Source organism: Protomyctophum bolini, assembly GCF_963924005.1.
Source record: "Protomyctophum bolini genome assembly, chromosome: 14".
NCBI classification, from domain to species: Eukaryota; Metazoa; Chordata; class Actinopteri; order Myctophiformes; family Myctophidae; genus Protomyctophum; species Protomyctophum bolini.
The window spans coordinates 17807694-17827224 of NC_137875.1; the positions used below are offsets into that span (position 1 = coordinate 17807694).

At 42.8% G+C, this 19531-nt stretch overlaps 1 protein-coding gene across 1 annotated transcript in view; it reads right to left on the bottom strand.

The window, feature by feature from the left end:
- Positions 1-9027: 9027 nt before the first annotated feature.
- dact2 (dishevelled-binding antagonist of beta-catenin 2) overlaps positions 9028-19531 on the bottom strand; it is a 249936-nt gene continuing 239432 nt past the window's right edge. Inside the window, exons 2-5 of the mRNA XM_080781732.1 lie at positions 14557-15012; positions 12549-12684; positions 11986-12288; positions 9028-11466 (exon numbers count right to left, since the gene is read on the bottom strand). Of these exons, the coding sequence (XP_080637858.1) occupies positions 9638-11466; positions 11986-12288; positions 12549-12684; positions 14557-14838 (2550 nt within the window). The 5' untranslated portion in view covers positions 14839-15012 and the 3' untranslated portion in view covers positions 9028-9637. The remainder of the gene's footprint in view (positions 11467-11985; positions 12289-12548; positions 12685-14556; positions 15013-19531) is intronic.

The window sequence follows — 19531 nt, forward strand, 5'->3', positions numbered from 1 at the left end:
CATCTTTGTTGCTGGAGCATAAATACAAATAAATGTTGGTTTAACTTTAAGCTCATCGACCGCCAGGTGTTATGTTTATCTGAAGAACCATAAAGGAAAGCCCAGGCAGTTACTTACCACCCTTTTAGCATATCTCTACCAGTCAGCTGCAATGCTAATGGTCAGCGGCAGATAAAGGAAGCTTTGCCATATGTTGCCATTCAGTATCACTGTGGATTTGCGGTGTCCGTTCATTCAGATTCAACAGAATTACAGAAACTAAAATCCTATCAGAATATGCCTGTCTCTCTTTCCTTTGAATGGGGGGGGGGTGGGAAGGGTTTGTGTTTGTATATGTGTTGTGATGTGAATGTTTGTAAAGTATGTCTTGTCTTTAAACCTGAAAATGTATAAATAAAATTGTAAAAAAAAAAAAGAATATGCCTGTCTCTTACTCCCACTCAGGAAAAAAGATCAATTTATTTTAATTGCCTGCAAGTCTTCCTCTTCAACTTTCCCTAATGCCCTGGGACAAAAGGTTGAGGAAAGCCATATATCCCAAGTTGCTTTGTGTCAAGTTTCAGTCTCATTCAACATGTTCTGTGTCAAAACACAGCAAATGGGCAAACCATGACACACTTCAAACTTTCACCCTCTTCATTGACACAGACATACTTATGAGGTTATTACATTTCACAAGCTTTTAAATTTAAAGTTTCAAGTTTAGATCTAAGCTGCCCTTATCCCCTGATAATGGGTATGCTTACACCAGTATTGTGTATTATTAGTTTTATTTTATTTTATTTCAAATACATTTGTAAGTCTGATAACTCCTGTAAGCTTCATGTCCTAGCTGTTTAGAATCCTCCAATTAAGCCCTTACCCCAGAAACTAAAACAATGTAGTAATTGAAGCATAACTGGGACAAACAATGTAAATGCAGAAACTGGGATAGAGCTGCATCAGCACATCCTATTATTTACTGTTAGACTTCAGCTAGTGTAACCTCAATTTTGAATGCAATATTTAAAATAGTCAGCCTATCCTGGTATTCCATTCTATTTTAGAATGTGTTCTGAACCAGTGGGACATCTCTGTACCTCCATGCGGACCGTTGTGGTAGTTTCAGGTGGATCATGATTGCAGCAGCTGTCTGCGTCTGATGTCTGTCCTCATCATGTTTCCTGTTGGTGACCCAAAAGCCCACCCTTCCTGACCCTTGACCCCTGCCCTGAGAGAGCGGCTGCCCCCGGCTACTCCAACCCCAGTGCAGACACAACACTTCAGGCGTGTCCCATGATGCACCAGTGGAGCCAGTCCACCCCACTGTCTCGCTTTTCACAAAACAGGATGGGGTCAGTGTATGATGTCATCTCAACTTCAGGTTTATTGTCACACAAGGCTCTCTCGCTCGCTCTTTCCCTACTTGTACTTAGAGGCCAATCTCTCTCTCTCTCTCTCTCTCTCTCTCTCTATTTCTCTCTCTCTCTCTCTCTCTCTCTCTCTCTCTCAGGTGCAAGAAACAATATTTTCCATTCAAGCTCCAACAGTTTGCCGTTACAATCAATAGTCATAAGGATTCATATGTATATACATGATTGATACATGATTTGAGCCTTAGCCTACGTCATTATCAGACCAAAATTTACCCTTCAACTTTTTGTTAATGCCCCAAATCATTTTTGATGCCATTTCTTCACCAGAAGGTTTGCTATCCAAAATATCCAAAATACAACCCAAATAGGGGACCTCATTCTTTCTGGGGATTACAGTGTCACTGACTCTGACCCTGAAGCCCCCAGGACTTACAAGACTGACATTGTTATTGGACCCAAAAAAGGTATGAATTCTGTTTTTCCCAGGTGTTTGTTATCGGAAAGCCAAGTGCAGATATTGCTATATTGAGTTCAGTACTGTCATGCACTGTGGTGCTTATTGGTACAGTGGTTTGCGAGGTTAGCCTCAGACGGACAGGCAAACGCATTTCTAGAGAGCCACGCCGTAAAAAAGGGAAAAAGATTTAAAAAAAGAAAAACATTACACAAAAGTAAACTGGGATTTCACTTTGTATTAACCTACATGAAACAGAACTGACAGTAGCAGAGCTGGCCTCCTAAAAGCAGCTATTCTTAAATAATAAACGATACAGAATGTTAAAATAAAACAAGAACAAAGAGCAGTAAACCAGAGCGACAGAGTGAACCAGGAGGTGCTGTGTTCTAATCCCAGCTCAAGGTGTGTTGGGGGGCCTTATTATCTCTGTACCATATCTGGCTCCTGGTTCCTTTCCACTACACGTACGAGCTGAGACCTGTCTCCGATCTGGAAAGTGAGTCAACCCTCAACCACTAACTATACCTTGGAGACGAAGATAAACAGACCAGACAGCAAGCTACTGACCCCAAGGAAATACTGAAGTTTCCCCCCCATAAGCTATGTTTTCCCCAGCTGAATAACATTTAATTGGATACCCCCACCTCTGCCATGTCTTTTATTTATATAATTAGATAATTAGATGTAGACAAGAAATGGAAGCACTCTAAAGACTGGGCAACAGATACTAATACATATCTAGACCAGGTCCATATCAGTTGTTAAAAAAAAATCATCACACATTATCATATACATCATAAATGTATGTGTTCAAACTAGCTACATTACTAATACTCTGGAAGTCTTTCTACTGCATGCTTTAACTCAATATATATAACCACCCCTTAAATGTGTGTTTATTCAAAATGAAAAAAAGTGATTCAAAGAAAAAGATTATCACAAAACGATTCCAAATTATGAAAGTGACGGAGGCGGGGAGTATGCTAAGCATCACAAAAGGAGCCGATGAGCTTCCTGGCCATAAATGATACTGCTGACCTTTTTAACAATGGTAAATGACCTTTTATTCAAGGGGCACGTGTGCACATGGAGGAAGAGAGAGAGGGGGTGGGGGTCTTTACCTAATGTCTAGAATATTTTAAAGATGCCAGACTGGAGTCCATTAGGCCTGAAGCTGAGGAAACCACAGCTTTTCAGGGGGTCATTGTGAACGCACTCCCAATGGGTTTATGGCATCTTGTAGAAGGAAACCAGTCACACGTGAAGGGCAGTCAAACAGTATGGAGGTGTCATGTCAAGCTCTCCTTTGGGTGCACTACTTACTACTACACTGCTCTTAGCTGCATTTTGTAAAAACAAAACAAAAAAACAATTAATAATAGCAATAATAATAATACTTAATAATAATTATTGGATGTTCAGCTTCCAAGGAGAAAACATCCAGTCAGGAAAACTCCGAAATAGGACAAAAAGAAAGAAAGAAATGGCTGAAGTGAGAGATGTGTTATAGTGGCCATATGGGAACATATGGGAACATCAAGAAGCGTGCTGGAGCACTACCTGTTGAGGATACATGTCCTCCTGTCACTGTGATCTTATCAGGGGGGCTAGCCAAGAGGAGGACCATCTGTCAGTCTCACAGCTCTTTTGATGTCCCTCTCAGCAAACACACACACACACACACACACACACACACACACACACACACACACACACACACTCAGAGGAGGCCTTGCTTTGCGTCCTAATAACAGTTGGTGGTTTCATACACATGAGCCAGCGGGCAACACCCACAATAATAGAGATAACTAGTATAGGCCAATGTTGTGTCAATGTTGAGGCAAAAGTCACTATTAACTTCCTATTCTGAAAATAGACAATCTTGTGAGCTTGTAGATCGGCTATTTTTAAAAGGTTTTCTAAAAATAATTAAATAAATAAATAAAAAAGTATGTGTGTATAATGTATATATATATATATATATATATACATACTCTCTTTTGGGGACTCAATAATAACTAAACTTCATAATTATGAAAAGGTTATTCCTTCTATTTGGCCACCACAGACCAGGGGGCTTTTCTAGAAGAGGCTATGAGACAGAAATCAAGTTCAGAGAGAAGTTAGACTCGCTGGACATGACCTGAGTCGGATTTGAACTCAGGTCCTCCTACTCCAGAAAAACTGACGGAGGCGCGGAGCCACCAGGCATGCAGGCACCCTCTGAAAACAGGACTTTGTACTTTTAACAAAAAAAGCACTGCTGGGATAATATGGCTACATTGTATCTTATAGCTTTTGCAAATTTTTTGTAATATACTCATCTTTTGGTAGAACAAAAACGAATCTCACCAGTTTGAACATTCACTTTGTTGTGTATCTATGCGAATGGCAATACTGATGAGTTCCGTTTTGGGTTGACGGTGCAGTAGTCTGTCTGTCTCCTCTGTTCTTTCTTTCACAGTTGATTGTCCAACTCTGCATGGTCAGTTTCGATCTACCCTGCCTGAAGCTCTCTCGTTCGTCCATTATTTGGAATGGCACACCCACATGCTGCACAATTGTTAACTTAAGTCTACAAGCATAGCTTAACTTAAACCCTATACTTAGTTGACTGGAGTCCCCCAGGGCTCTATAAGCGCCCTCCTGTTTTTTGCTCTTCACCTATAACGCTTATAACATAAGTGCAGGACATTGTACAACGACTATTTTCCACAAATGTTCACACGCCGAATAAGGACGCTAGGGTTAAGGACCGTAACCGATTTCAACCTGGCATTCCTATTTTGGAACGTAATTATAGCAGATCTACAAGCACACAACGCATCACAGTGTGTGACACATTTATGGTGATGATGTTGGCCTCCACAAATATGGAAATCTCAGGATCCTTTCAGAAGCATGCTCAAGGCTTTTCTTTGCGCCAGAAGACAATTACTTCACAGTGGCGAACAGGGCCACAATGCCCACTGTTACTGTCTGCATGCTCTACACACAGTACGAACTTTTGAACTACCTCTTGACCACAGCTTGAAGGAGATGAGACAATGGTTAGTAAACACAAGCGCAGTGAATGAAGGGATTATGTATTAAATGACAGGATGTGCTTAAAGAGGAGCAGGTGGCACTTAAAGCAGAGATATAGCCATGCCTTACAGGAATGGAACATGCACGTCTTTCTCTTTTGCTTAATTCATCTCCATGCTGTGCTGTACTCTGCCACTTTCACACTTGACCACTGTATCACATCTCTCCCTTAATAATTTCCCCCTTGGGTCCACCGGCCTCCACGCAACCAGAGGATCTTGCTCCTTAAAACCCAAGCCTCCTCCAATTGACATTCATGAGGCTGGACATTCCCGTCCAACCCCATTCATATGTACAGTAAGCAGAGGAACAAAAGCTACCTACTGACCCAATCCTATAGAGCCCTTCCCCCATTCAAGGGTTGGAGAGAGAGGAACTGGGTGAATCTCAATGGCAGGCCTGCAGACACAACTCTGCAGTGGTAGTGTAAACAAATTATATCCACAAGGCCTATGTGAAATCAACATGTTTAATCAAGTTCCTGGACTAGTATCTACTAATGTGTCAATACGGACACCGACAGAGTTCATGGCGCAAATTCAAGGTGATCTTTCAGTCAATCATAAATATGTTAACATGCAAACCAGCTCGGTTGACCCCTTCTCTTTTGGATACTTTTACGTCATTATGTTTATTGCTAAATTTGTCAGAATGTAGAAGATGCTGTTTTTCTGTGACTGAGTTAATCCTCCTTATACTTCTTGCCATACAAGACTCTGAAAGCATGGACTCCTCTGTGTTTCCACCAGGGGTGCATTGTGGGTTGGGTGGAAAGCTCCTTGCAGCCTCCTCGCATCGGGGTGGTAATGAGTTTCTGAGCTCCCACTTGTCAACATGTTAAATCCACATCTTATATCAGGGGCCCAGCACTCGCCCTCCAGGTTTCACACAAGCTTTCTTCTCACTCTCTTGTTGTACAGAAATCCAACCAGACCATCGTGCTAAACACCATTTGAGACTACAAGGCAGGAATAAAGAGGCCTGACACCATTAAAGTACATTTCCTAAATTGGTATGGATATGGTGCATGATGCCGAGTGCAGACAATGATCCTGCTTACACACGCTTGGAAAAATATAGAAACAACTATGATAAAGATAGACAAACAGAAAACATGCTTAAAAGCAGATATTATGTGTTGAGAATGAGAGTCTGGAGACAGACTGGGATGGGCCCATGTTTAATTTTGGGATTACCTCATGCAGACGTAAAAGAAGAACCCAATTGCTCCCTTTTCCCCCCCATCTGTGACCTAATCTGAACCAATTCGAAATTTAATTAGCACCTGTCTGTGGGACACACTTTTATTGTTCTTTCTCCTTTCTCTCTTAAATGTGAATTTGCAATGTTTTTCTTGTTTCAATGATGTCACATTGTCACATAATTGTTAAAACAACAAACTTGTGCTGGCTTTGAAAAGTTTTCCTGATTAAATTCTTGCTTGGATTACTTTGTCAACATAAACCATTTGGACGGTAAGGTAGGGCGCTTTAGAAGGGATGGTATTAAACCATATAAGTATCTTTAGATGAGACTAATGTTATGTTGTATGTTATCTGAGGAAATGCAATGTGCAATGTGTAAGAAGATCACTGCTCAAAGTAGCTCACTGGCATGCATTCCCTGCATTACCTATCAGTGTTCACCTGGCCCAAGCCAGCTCAGAGGAGCATGAAATCTATTTATGTCCCTTCCTTAGGACAGTGACAAGCATGTTTTAAGAGAGAGTGTGTCAGTGTGATAAGAAAACCTCATGCAATGTTTTCCTTTGATTATATTGCAGAACGGAGGATATAGTATTTCATTGCTTGTGAATTTTCGGATACTAGGATACATTTAAGTCGTACACATATACATTGTTTATTTAACCTGTTTCTGTCTCTAGTAACAACTCATTTGGTGTCTGATTATTTCAGTTATTCTTTCCTAAGAAAAACCGGTACAATACAAAGATGCATATCAGTCTGAACAGCAAGCAGTTACAGTGACCTTTTTCATGGCCTTTGGGTAAAATATGTCAGTCAAGATCCTTTATTGGCAGATCTGGTATCAGACAGAATGGTGTGTGAAACATGCTCAGTTACCCATTTGCTTTTAAGTTCCTGATGCCAGAGTCCTTGAACCAAGATCAATGTAATGAGATCCCACTCAACATCTGTAATCCTTTAGTACGGTATACCATGACAAGCTCTTATGGACCATACTTCATGAATCAATCAGTGAAAAAATAGCACCTCTCCACACTTGCACACATACATAATATTTCCCTCAATTCATACCCCATAAAACAGCCACTGACCAAATCCTATTTGCAGGTCTGGATTTGTACACCTGCTCCACAGGTCTCCGTTTCCAACTTGACCCCAGGGCTTTCCCTTTCCAGCCAGAGTAACAAATGAACCAATGAAACCAGCATACAATTACCCTGGTTTTGTATTCATTGAGGTAGTGATACTGTGAAACCCTACACACTGTACAGATTTTACACAGAATAATTGTTGAAGAAAGGGGTAAAACTGAACAGATCTTGGGCAATCATCTGATTCATCGTTGTATAGCAGCAACAGACTCGAACAAACCGGAATGAAACGGCAGACAAATTGAAGTTGAACAACAAACCCCCAAGGAGACAGCTATAGACAGAAGCGGTACAAAACGGCCCATGACCCCTCCATTCTGACAATTTCTGGGGGAAACGTGCCTAGAGATGAGCCAGCTCAACAGCTGGAAAGGTCAGCAAACTAACAAGGTCAAGCTTACACGGTCCTGCTCAAATCTACATCAAAGACCCGTCCAGAGCCTGTCATGCTGTCCTGAGCCTGGTTGAAAAACAACAGCTCTAATCCCACTGGCCACTCCCTGACGCGCTTATGGAGGGGTCAAAGGTCAGTGGGACCTACAAATCCTCACAAAAGAAAGAAAGAAGAAAGACCCAATTGTAGCTGTTGCCTGTTGGCACAACTTTCTACATTTAAAATGTCATCTTTGATGTTAATGACAATGTGCCCTTTGGAACTGTGTGAGCTGAGCATTCTGAGAAAAGAATGTATAGCTAGTGAATGAACAAATAATATCTGTACTCCTTTGATGGACGCTTTTTCCACAGAATTGAAGGTGTAGATCGGCTAGGTTCGTTATGATTGAATTTCATTGTTGATTTTTTTTTAAATATGCCCAAAATAGGGACTGAGGCTTATTTTGGTTAAAAAACAGCGACCGCCATAGTGATATTAGGGAGATACTTATCATTGATAAACTGCTGAAATTGTTTGACAGTCCTATTAAGCCTCTTAGATGTTTAGTTTAAATGATTGCACGATGGGAGAAAATCATATTATTGCAAATGAACTGGGGGAGTTGTGGGTATGTGTGGAAGGCCTGTGGCTTGACTAGTTACAACAGTAACCTTTCGCTCAACTGGACTTTGAAAGTGGGGGAATTTAAATAGCAAGATACCAAAGCAGATTTTGGAAATGAGATTATTGGGCAGTTCTGTGCAGCTGCCCAGTGTCTAATCTCTTCATGACAGCTCTGAAATGAGGAACTTCTTATCATTAGTCATTCCGACTAAATCCTATGTGCCTCCTGCTCCAACTCTTTTTAGAACCAGACCAGACTTCACTCAGGAACCTGCAGACGTGCAGAGCTCATCTCATCAACCACATTCTTGCTGAGATTGTATGAGTGCCTTGTGAGCATGTTTAGTTTATAGGAAAATGCCTGAGCACAGATAAGCATTGATCTATTTTTAAATATTAAGCATGTGGTTTGACAGTGTACGCTGGAATTTAAGCCAAATGTAGTTCAAGGCTACTCAGCTGTAATTGGTTTCCATCAAGTGGAGTTTTGTGCATTATGTGCCAGTTCAAGTAATAAGCAGTGAAACATGTTTATACATTTATGCCGTTTAAAATCTGAACAATGCTGGACATTTGCCAATGCAGTGTACGGTACAACTTGTACCATATTATTATCCATGGCCACTTAAAACTGTTTATTAGCCTACACTTTGTAATTCGCTGCTGACAAATTAGTCCGCCAAATGCCAAAGTTGTAAATGCAATCGAGTAAAAACAAAGGTGGCGATGAAGCATCATATATTAAATAGTGTTTTATTCTGCAGTGAAATATATGCATAGGGAAACCCAATGTGCAAGAAGAAAGAGAGATCAATGTACAGAAATGTTACATTAATGGCAAATATAATAAGTATAAAAACGAGCTAAACCTTTGCACACCTACAGAACGAGGGGTGTGCCAGAGAAGACCAAGAGCACAGAGGAAAGACTCACGTGCAAATACTAAAATAAACTTTGAATGGGAAACACAACGTTTGGTCCTTAGACAAGGTTATATTGTTGTTATCAAGACTTGACAACAAGATAACCCGATGAAGGTCTCTGGACCAAAACCTTGTGTCCCCCATTAAAACGTTATTTTTGCATGTGGACAGTGCGTGGGAGCATACAAACAATTATTGTAATTCTGAACAATTATATGAAAGCAATGTTCAGATGGAAGTTATATCCATTTGCAAAGAATCACAAGAATGGAATTATTTGAAAAGTACGCATGGCAATCAAAAAAATGTATGGTACATGGTTTTTATATAATGCCATTTTATAAATCTTTTGCAGCAGTGAATACACAAATTCTAGCATCTGACAACTTCTTTTACAGTTATTAGGGTTTGGAACAGTTTTCATGCTGTATCGTGGTGTATCGTGGAGGGACTCCACTATACCAGGGTCATGACCTTCATGCCCGCAGGTTGGAACCTACGGATCTTCTTCTTTAGAGCTCGGGAGGCTTTGATGCGACAGGCAGGGGGCTCGGGGAGTGGCTGCTGCTGCAAGGCCAGACCAGCGGCAGTGGGTCGTAGAGCGGCCTCAGGCCACACCAGACCCCTTTCCTCTTCCTCCTCGTCAGGGGACAGGCTGCTGTCAGAGTCAGAGCGGGACTGGAAGCTCTGGCTGAACTCACTGTCTCCAAAGCGGTTGGCGGTGTTGTCACTCATCTCCCCCTCACTGCTTTCAGCAATGGTGGAGTGGAACAGTGAGGCGCATTCAGCCGAGTACTCTGACTCGCATCGGGGCGGGTACTGGCTGGACATGGGGAACGGAGCTGGAGGGTATCTGGCATTGAGGCTATTAAAGAATGAAGCGGCTGACACAGGGGGCTGGAAGGCTCGTCGTGGTCCGAGTTGGTCTGAGTGTGACCTGGTGCTCACACTGCGAACCTGCCTATTTGCTAGTGCCTGTGTATGGGGCTCTCGTGGCCTCTGTTGCTGGACATAGGCAGCCTGGTGCATTTCCATATCGGTTGACCACTTGGTAGTCCCTTGCCTCCTCTTTCTCTGTTCGGAAGACTGCTCCAACTCCAGGCACTGAGGTCTGCGGCCTTTGCTGCACTTGGCAACAGGGGGGATTGGGTGTGGCTTGGGATAGACCCTGTGGGTGTGCATGTGGCCAGGGCTGTAGAGGCTTGAGTCTGAGCCAGAGTGTCCTAGCTCCTCCAGGCAGCTGGTCAGCTTCTGGGCCATCTTTGCTTTCCCTGACCTTCCCTTAAGTCCGCCACTGGCCTCCACGGTCCTTTCAGAGTAGCCCTGGGGGTGTCTTGAACCTTTGGGCTTCTCAGTGCTTCTTCTTCTCAGCTTCACAGGCTTGGTCTTGCGGTCTGCCTGCCTCACCTTGACCCGCTGTGACCCAGCAGGGACAAACTTGGCATGGACAAAGTCAGGGGCAGACGTGTTGTGATCGACATGGGCCTCAAAACCGTGACTTTCTTCCGTGGTGGAGCTATGGTTGATTAGGTGCCTTTGCTCCACGCCCTTCTTCTCAACCCCCCTCGACATTGGGATGTCCCTGTACTTTTTCTCTGAGTGTGTTCTTGCTGCGCTAGCAGGGTCTCCTGGGATCTTGCCATTGTTTCGAGCAGCACAGGTCACGGCCTCACTAGAGCTGTAGTCCTTCATAGCAGCAGGATAGGAGTAGCGGTATGAAACGTCTGGGGCTCTAACCGATTGGTTGATATTCACCTGCTCCTTGCCGGAGTATCCTATGCACCGTCTGTTCCTGTGGCTGTCGGCTAGAATGGTGTCCGGTGTCTGCATTGATGTTGGCGGTAGTGGAGATACCTGAACGTTTGGCACATCAGGAGACATCGTTTGAACTTCACTAGCCTCTCTGTGATAATCAGCTTGGGCGCGAGTGTCTCTTCCTGCGTCACCTTGGATATTAATCTTGCTCATGCTGCGTTGAAGAACCTTGTCTATGTAACCCAGGGGCATCCCCTGTGCTCTCTGGGGAGTGTCTGCTTGGGGCCCTGTACCCTCTGAAAGCCTAGGATTGGCTGGTTCCCCATCCAGGGAAAAAATGGGGCTCTGGAGAGCGACAGCGTGGAGGGGGCTGGGGTAATGGTACACCTCCGTCCCACTGCGGGACACCAGGTTATTCTGGAACTTGGGGTCCACTGTCGAGGTCTTGAGGTTGGTGCACATTGACGATTTCTTCTCCCATGCAGACTTATAGCAGCCCAGTCCCAGGGTCATCACCTTATCTAGATCACCTGGTGATACAACACACAATCAAAATCAATACTTGCTCATTTGTGATGAAATGGAAGAAATGCAACAGTCAATTAAAAAAATACAGCATGCCAGTATGAGGCAATAAACCACATTAAAGTACATTTACATGGTGCCTCTGCTAATACAATTAACAAGAGACCTTTGGTTAAACTTTGATGCTTATTCCATTGATGCCTGAGGCCGAATCTGGGAACGCCTTCTAGGGCCTGACCTAAGGTTTCTGAAAACCTTCAAATTCTGATGATTTTTTTTTTAATAGTTATGTTGCTACATGTATAGCAATAGCTGATGAGACACAGAGAGCACGGCCGGCATCAAGGGTAGAACAACGTATACGTTGCACCAGGCGTCAATGGGTTATTATATTTTTTTAGTTAATGCGGTCTATGGCCACTATTACCGCAAACTGATCAATATCTTCTGATGTGCGTCTTATGTAGTATGTTAATGGCTGTGTTCCATTAAGTTTAAGATGCAATACTGAGACTGCTGCTCACCTGTGGACACAGGTCTTGGTCGTGCCCGGTCAGCAGTGCCCACTCGAATCCTGCTGCTGCCCAGATGGACACCCATGGCACGTGGAGGGTTGGGCTGGGCGACGGTCTCGTCAGCCGACCGCCGACGGCACACGTCAGCCTGAGATGAGGGCCCACTGCGGGTGTGACACGCGGTGGTGGGGCTTGTAGGGCCCGCGGAGACGATGAAGAGGCTGGTCTGGGAGGACGACAGGCACTCGCTGTACACAGACGTGCACGAGTTGGACAGGGAGCAGGAGCCGCCATCACTGAGCTCATAGAAACCTAAAGAGAGAACACGTGATATGATGAACGGAAAGTGGCAACAGATTTTGCTTCTTGAGTTTAAATTACTTCCGTAAATATCTAAAAGATAGAGACAGCATGTGGTGGTGTGTGTTTTGTTAGATTGTTTGAGTGTTGTTTGGGTGTTTACAGTGTACTGTGTTGCTCTGGGAGCTCAGCATATAAGAGACACCTTCCAGCTGTGTAAATGGGGGGTTTGTTTATTTGTGGAATAGTGTGACAAGCGTCTGTCCACTGACCTGAGCTTGGTCTACTGTCGCTCTCCAGCTGTTGTTCAGTCGGCACTTTGCCCACATCCAGCTTCAGCTCAATGATCTGCTGGTCTAGCTGCTGCAGGTGGGTCTTCAGGCCCACGTCTTGTCTGCGCAGGCGACACTGTGAAACAGAGGACACATTCAGTATAGATCTCCTGCATCAAAGCCAGGCGGAACCTAAACTTAAATGAAACTTGATTCCCACTGTTTTGTTCGCAAACTTTACACTTTTTAATGGGAATTCAGTTCAAATTGAAAGGTCAAAATATGCATTCTCAATGTTAATCCACTCATTCTGAAATGCATTATGCAAACCTTACAGGTCCACTTGATTACAAAATACACATTCTCTGAGTTAAATTGACACGGAGGAGGATTGTACTTTTTTTCCACGTTCATCTGCCTGGAGGGTATAGACCAGACAGCTGTAAGTGTGTTGTTTGTCTAAAGGAGGTTCTAATGTACACCCATCAGAAAAAACAAACGAGTGGGTTGTCTGATGATTAACTTCAGGAGTACAGAGGAGTCTGGAGGAGGTAAGTGGATAACTCATTTCTCCCCCACAGAGAAGGCCTGGCCATTGTGTAAACTACTGGTGGAGGAAGGGTTGGTGTGAGGGTGTGTTTGCTGTAGATTAGAAGATAGCAGCCAGTTTCATTTGTATACAGCTGTGGTGCCAACCGTATGATGTTCACCTTCAATAGCATCATTTCAGTTTTGAAAATGTGATGTTTCTATTTAGGGGTGTCTGACAAAACAAGGTGTTTTTCCATAAAATAAATAAATACGTACATTAAAAAAAACACTACCACGCCCCTGTCATGTTTTATCCCCTTTGAGTTTGGTTGGAGTCAGTTTGGAGATTATTCTACAATATAATGCAGAACCCACTGTAAACCAAGAATAATAATTTAATCTCCACAATTTTTCAGCCCTAACTTGTGCTGTAATCTCCACAGTTCTGCTCTGCCTCGAGGAGCTTCTATCATGTCAGAGTCTCTACATAAACTTAATTGTACTTAATTGTCCTTAGAAAATGTGACTGTCCCGTGGCAGTGTGGCGACAAACGCTCACCTTTGAAAAAAATCAAGCCTAAAGTCAAACCAGCACGCTCAAAGTTATTACAGTGTGTTTCCACCTACATTAAAGTGGTTAATAATTAAAGTACACCAGTACCCCCCACCAGAGTCCACCTCATTGCCCCACCTCATTGCCCCAAGGTCCCGTGGTCTTGCAATGAACCTTGATTTATTACACTTTTTTTATCCTAGGCTACTTCCTACCCCCAACTGAGTAGTATCAATCACTAGTATTGACTGTAGTGTAATGTAAATGGCTATCAGCTGATCGTCTCACGGTCTTCTAAATTCTAAAGGTATTCTAACGGTAATCAGGCGTTTTATTCTAAAGGCAATTACATTCAGCGGGCATACATAGCCTATGTAAAGTCTTAAAAAAAAAATACCATTGGCGATATAATTTCACAATAGACACAACGGTGGCAAATGAAACGTGATGACACAGACAGGGCAGGCCTACTCTTTCATCTTAATCAGTGGTTTTCAACCAGTGGTCCAGGGATTACCAGTGGTCCATGACTCCTTGGGGGGGGGGGGGGGGGGGTTCCAGGTGGTCCCCAGGAAATTATGGAATTGGTAACGAAATGGACTCCTAATAAATATTTAACTCTCTCTCTCTCTCTCTCTCTCTCTCAAGAGTTAAATTATTGTTTTAAACTGCATTACTTCATTTACAAGAAGTCTCCACAAATTAGAGAATGTAGAAGAATTGTTATTTTTTTTTATCAACCTTAGCCTGTTAACAAAGCATGCAATGGTGGACACGGACAAAATCTTATCGAACGACAACAAAATACTATGGGTTTTGGGTCTGAGAAGCTAAATGTCATGAAATGGTGGTCCGCGTGGCTCAGTCAGAGGCCGACTAAATAATGGTCCTATAAATGAAAAGGTCTTAATGACTCAATCTTACCAATTGTTGCTTCAGTGCTGTCAATGATGCCTCCAGGCGCTGCTCCTCGGTCCCCGTATTCGGACAACCCGTAGCCGCCGCCTGGACCGAAGACACTATCGGTTCCTCCCGATCCATTCGCAGAGCCCGGTGAACCATGTCGCCCTGTTTCTCCTTCAGCAGCTGCAGCTCCTGCAAGCCGGCCAGAGCCGCATGCAGCCTCTCTGCGACCCTGGCGCGGTCAGTGACCGCTACCGCCGCGCTCATCATCATTCCCGACCCAGACGCTTTCCTTCCCAGCATTTTTTCCACGAGTATCCAGCAACGAAAAGACGTGTAAAAAAAGAAATAGGTCTAGCCTTGTTCAGTACGTATTCACATACTATGTTAACGCACGGTCGCACCGACAAGTGAAAATGGATGTCAGGGCTAAAGAAGTGGTAAAGTTCCTTGAAAGACCACGTCCTCTCTCTCTCTCTCGACAGAGCCGAAACCAACCTGTTTGTCCAACACCACTATCTCCTACACAATGCCCCGCCCCCCTGGCCGAACGACCACTCCCCCATTGGTTGCTCAGTGGTGTGCGTTTTTGTCTGAACATTCGTTGATGTTGTTGACGATAATTCATTCAAGTCGCCAAATGAGTGGTTCTCAAGCTTTTCAGGCTGAGACCCCCAACATATTTACATTTGAACTCGTGAGTCGACACTCGGGACCTCCACGCCTCCACCCTGAGAAGCACTTTGTAGGAGTTGTGGTATATTACATTATAGTTTGAAAAATACTGTGAAAACAGCAGATCCAAGCACAGCAGACATACACGCTCACAACGCCTCGCATTAGCTTGTAGATCGGCTATATTTCCCCAAAAATCTCTCATTATTTGACTATTTGGCCAATGTTTCACCAGTTGTTGATTACCTTTGATGCAGTAATGCCTGCATGGGGACGGTTGAGAACCACTTCTTCTTTTCGTGTCTTTGAAGCATGTGGTTAGATGACAGTTTCCATTGAAAGAACCACTGATGTAGAGAGTATGATATTAGTATGCATGACCGTTTGAATTAGGCCAGTTGTATTTGGGCACAAATAAAGGATTTGTACAGATAGTGTGTGTGTGTGTGTGTGTGTGTGTGAGAGAGAGAGAGAGAGAGAGAGAGAGAGACACACACACACACACACACTGTATTCTGCCTGTGGGTTAAGTTATGTAGCATACCGTTTATTTTACATATTCTTTAATGATTGTATATTGCCTGTCGTGTTTCTTTTATGTTGTTGTATATGGACCTGTGTCACAGTCTGCTAATACAGTTTGAATTGAATTGATATGTTGGTATCATTCTGCTTGCCGTGGCTTGTATCAAGGCTAATAATTAGCCCTGATCATAGCTCTAATGCCCATACAACGGCAGCAAAGGGCATTAGGCTATGGACCAGAGAGCCATTATGCATGCATGCAGCCCTGACCCTGACTGACACTGGCTGACCATGGCCAGCCAGTGCATATTACTCAAGGCAAAACTAAGAGATACAGAATACGTATGTCAATTAATTAGTATACAATAGTCGATGTTTAAATAAATAGGCTAAATCAATAATGAGAATATTGAGTAGACCTAGATAATGTTAACTCTGTTATAAAGAATGGAAAATCCGTAGTCAGAAATTACGGAAGGCGTAGGTTGAAGGATACTGACCCCTTGTGCCAGTATGGAATAGTGCACTAGTAGCCTAATCAAGAGAAAATGTGTGTATATGAAGCATTTTTTTTTACAGTCTATGATATGGCCTTCTGTTGTAAAGCTCTCTCATTGTCTCTTCCTGCAAGATGTGTTTAAGCCTGTTAAAATATCATAAAAATAAAGCATGATTTTGATTTTAAAACGAAATGTGAGACACCAGAGGAGTTTATGAATGATAGCCAATAGCCCTATGGTCGAATATGACATCAATGCATTTAATAGCAACTCAAGGAGTAAGTTGTTAACCCGGTACTCCAGTATCGCTTGTGTGGGACAAGTGGGATGGGGGGGACGGGGTCCCCCCATCCCACTTGTCCCACACAAGCGATACTTCTGTCCCTCAAATGAACAGTTTGGATCTGGTCACCCTACTCATACTGGAGCAGGTACAAACAGCAAAATGTTGGTCTGGCATGTTTCACAAGACATCAATAGAATAATACATAACATAAAAGATAATACTGCATGGATTGTAATGAAATAGAAAAACAAAACAAGAAATCCGATTTCATTCATTATGCACATTACATAAGCCATCAAGTCTATAGACTCTACAACTTGGGGTCCAATTGTTGTGTCCAACTTTACAACAATTGCAATGTAGTCAAATTATCAATTAATTTCTAGTTTATAACCTTTGAAGTAGATCTAAAGTGAATGTATGCTTCATTCGTGATAGGTGTTTCTCAGAGAAAACAATTGACAGTTTGGCACAATTGGTATAGCCATAGTGTTAAATAATTATGCAGCCAGGGTCAGTGGCACTATCGCCTCACAGCTAGAAGGTCCCGGGTACAAATCCGGTTCAATTCTGGTCCCGCTGGGGGTGTTTTCAGAAATGGGCAAATCTTTTAGGTAGGACTGCATGGACTGTATTACATGTTAAAGTCATAGAGTTGGTTAGAACCCAATTTATATTGTACTGTACATTGCATTCAGTGTACATTTATATTATGGAAGATGCATATCAATTCTGGGTCAAGATTACATCTATCTATCTCTATCTCTATCATTTCACTCCACCAAAATGTGGAACGCCCTACCAACAGCCATTAAGACGTGCAAATCCATCAAATCCATCCATCCATCAAATCCACTCCTTCACCCTTTCCCCCTTAGTGTACAGGTTTCTTTTCCCCTTCCTGTTTTTTAATAGAAGTGTATATTTGTAGTACGTCTCTAAATGTTCTGATGAATTGAAAACGGTGGACCCTGTTCATGGTAAACAAGTGTAATACTTTATCAGTGTGTCGTCCACAACGGTCTTTGTATAAATTACACCCCCTAAAAACCTGTACCTATCCTGATTAGTGTTATTCTACCAGAATCTCTAGCACTGCTGGTTTTCTATCAAAGGAGGCTCTGCTAGTGCTGCAAAATGTTATTGCATTCATCTGGTGACAACATTGTTAGATACATTTCATATTAAAAATATATAAATGACAAAATAATGAATAATTTAAATATATTGACAACTGATGTCAGGGAGGAAATGTGTTTAGTCATTAACCCTTATTGAACTTGATGGTGTGGTCCTCTGACTTGTTGGCAGTGATTTACAGATTTAAATGATCCGTTACAATTCAGCAAGCTGATCAAATCAAAACATCAAACAAAAAGCAAGATAGCAATACAAAAAAAATACATTACAGAAGCAACAATACAGCCCGCCAGTATACCTTAAAGTTGGGGCAGCTGATGTTAGGGAGGAAATGTTATTTATATAATTTCAGTATTAATTTACCTCTTATATATAACCCTTATTGTTCTTGATCATTTCTCTTTGAACAGTTCAACATTTAGGCCACAAAACCTTAAATGAACAAATGAATGGCATGTGGAAAATGATCTACAAGTGCAGTACTCACAACCCATGTTTGGTCTGTCGTGGAGCAGAACAAACAACTTGGTTGAGAGATCGCAGGTGTATTTATACTGTGGTGATTTCACCGGGGATTGGCCGGGTGATAATGAAAGGCAGGTGAGTTTGATAAGGAGGGAGGAGTTGTTGATAATGAGGGAGGAGTGGTTAAGGTCAAGCAGAAGGAGGTCTCTTCTCCCGAAACTGCATTGTATAAATACAACTTCCCTTGCCAGAAGTCAGCTGACATTGCCATATAAATTTGTTTTTTGTGATCCGTTTCTTCTTCTCCTTAGTTTGTGATCTGGAAAACAGATGAACAAGAGAACGGCAATATGTAATAATCCAATAGACCATAGTTTATTAGTCCATATAAGAATTTAAGTAACACATTTTACAAGAAAATGGGGAGACCGTGAAGGCGTGAACGATTGGCACTGAATATTGGAGTCCACTTTTAGGTTTGAGACTTTGAGTAGCATAATGATATCATTTCAGAACTTTCCTTAATGAGATCATTCTAACGTACATCAGTTATGGATCTTATACTGAGAGTCTGTGATAATCACACAACAACTCAGCCCATATTTGCATACTGGGCCTTGATTGATGCCCTCACAACCAAGCAAGGCCAGACTATTCTGCTCGTCTGGTTCCCAGGCTACCTCAAGGACGCACGCACGCATGAGACTGTGCTCTGCGATGGAATGTACAAATTTAGCCAAACGGCAAAATGTTACCTGCCAAGGCCATTCATTCAGATACTGGGGGTCAACCCGGTCACGGTCAGGCACTGAGAACAAGACGATGAGTGGAGAGAAACAGTTTTCCAGTTAAACCTCTTTAACCCCTTAAACACTATATATTCCATTGAGGACCCCTCCCCTTTTCCCCTCTATTATTCACTGAATGTTTGCTTATATTATGACAGGTTTCATGTGGTTGAATGAGAGAGAGAGAGAGAGAGAGAGAGAGAGAGAGAATGCGAATCAGATGAGAAGAATTGTATTATACGCTAAGCTCACCTTTTGGTGGCCCCAGTTCAGTGGCTGGCACAGAGGCACCGCGTAGAGCAAGCACCAGTGCTAGAATGACCATCAGTCAAGCAAGGACACCCAGAAGAACACAAAGAGTCCATTTACCATGAGTACGGAACCAGACCGGAGGACCTACACACTTGACTTATTTGTCTCCAAGGTCAAACCAGCCCTCGGGATTTGGGGGGATAAACAATTACCGAATGTCATAGAATATTAGGCAACCAATAATACATTTGGCTTTTTTCTTAGGAGGGGCAGAAATACATCACAAGACATCTGCTGTTTACTGAAGAAGACAGTAGCAGCTAGCCTGCCCAGAGGATTGTTTGTCAAACTCTAAAGAAGTGACT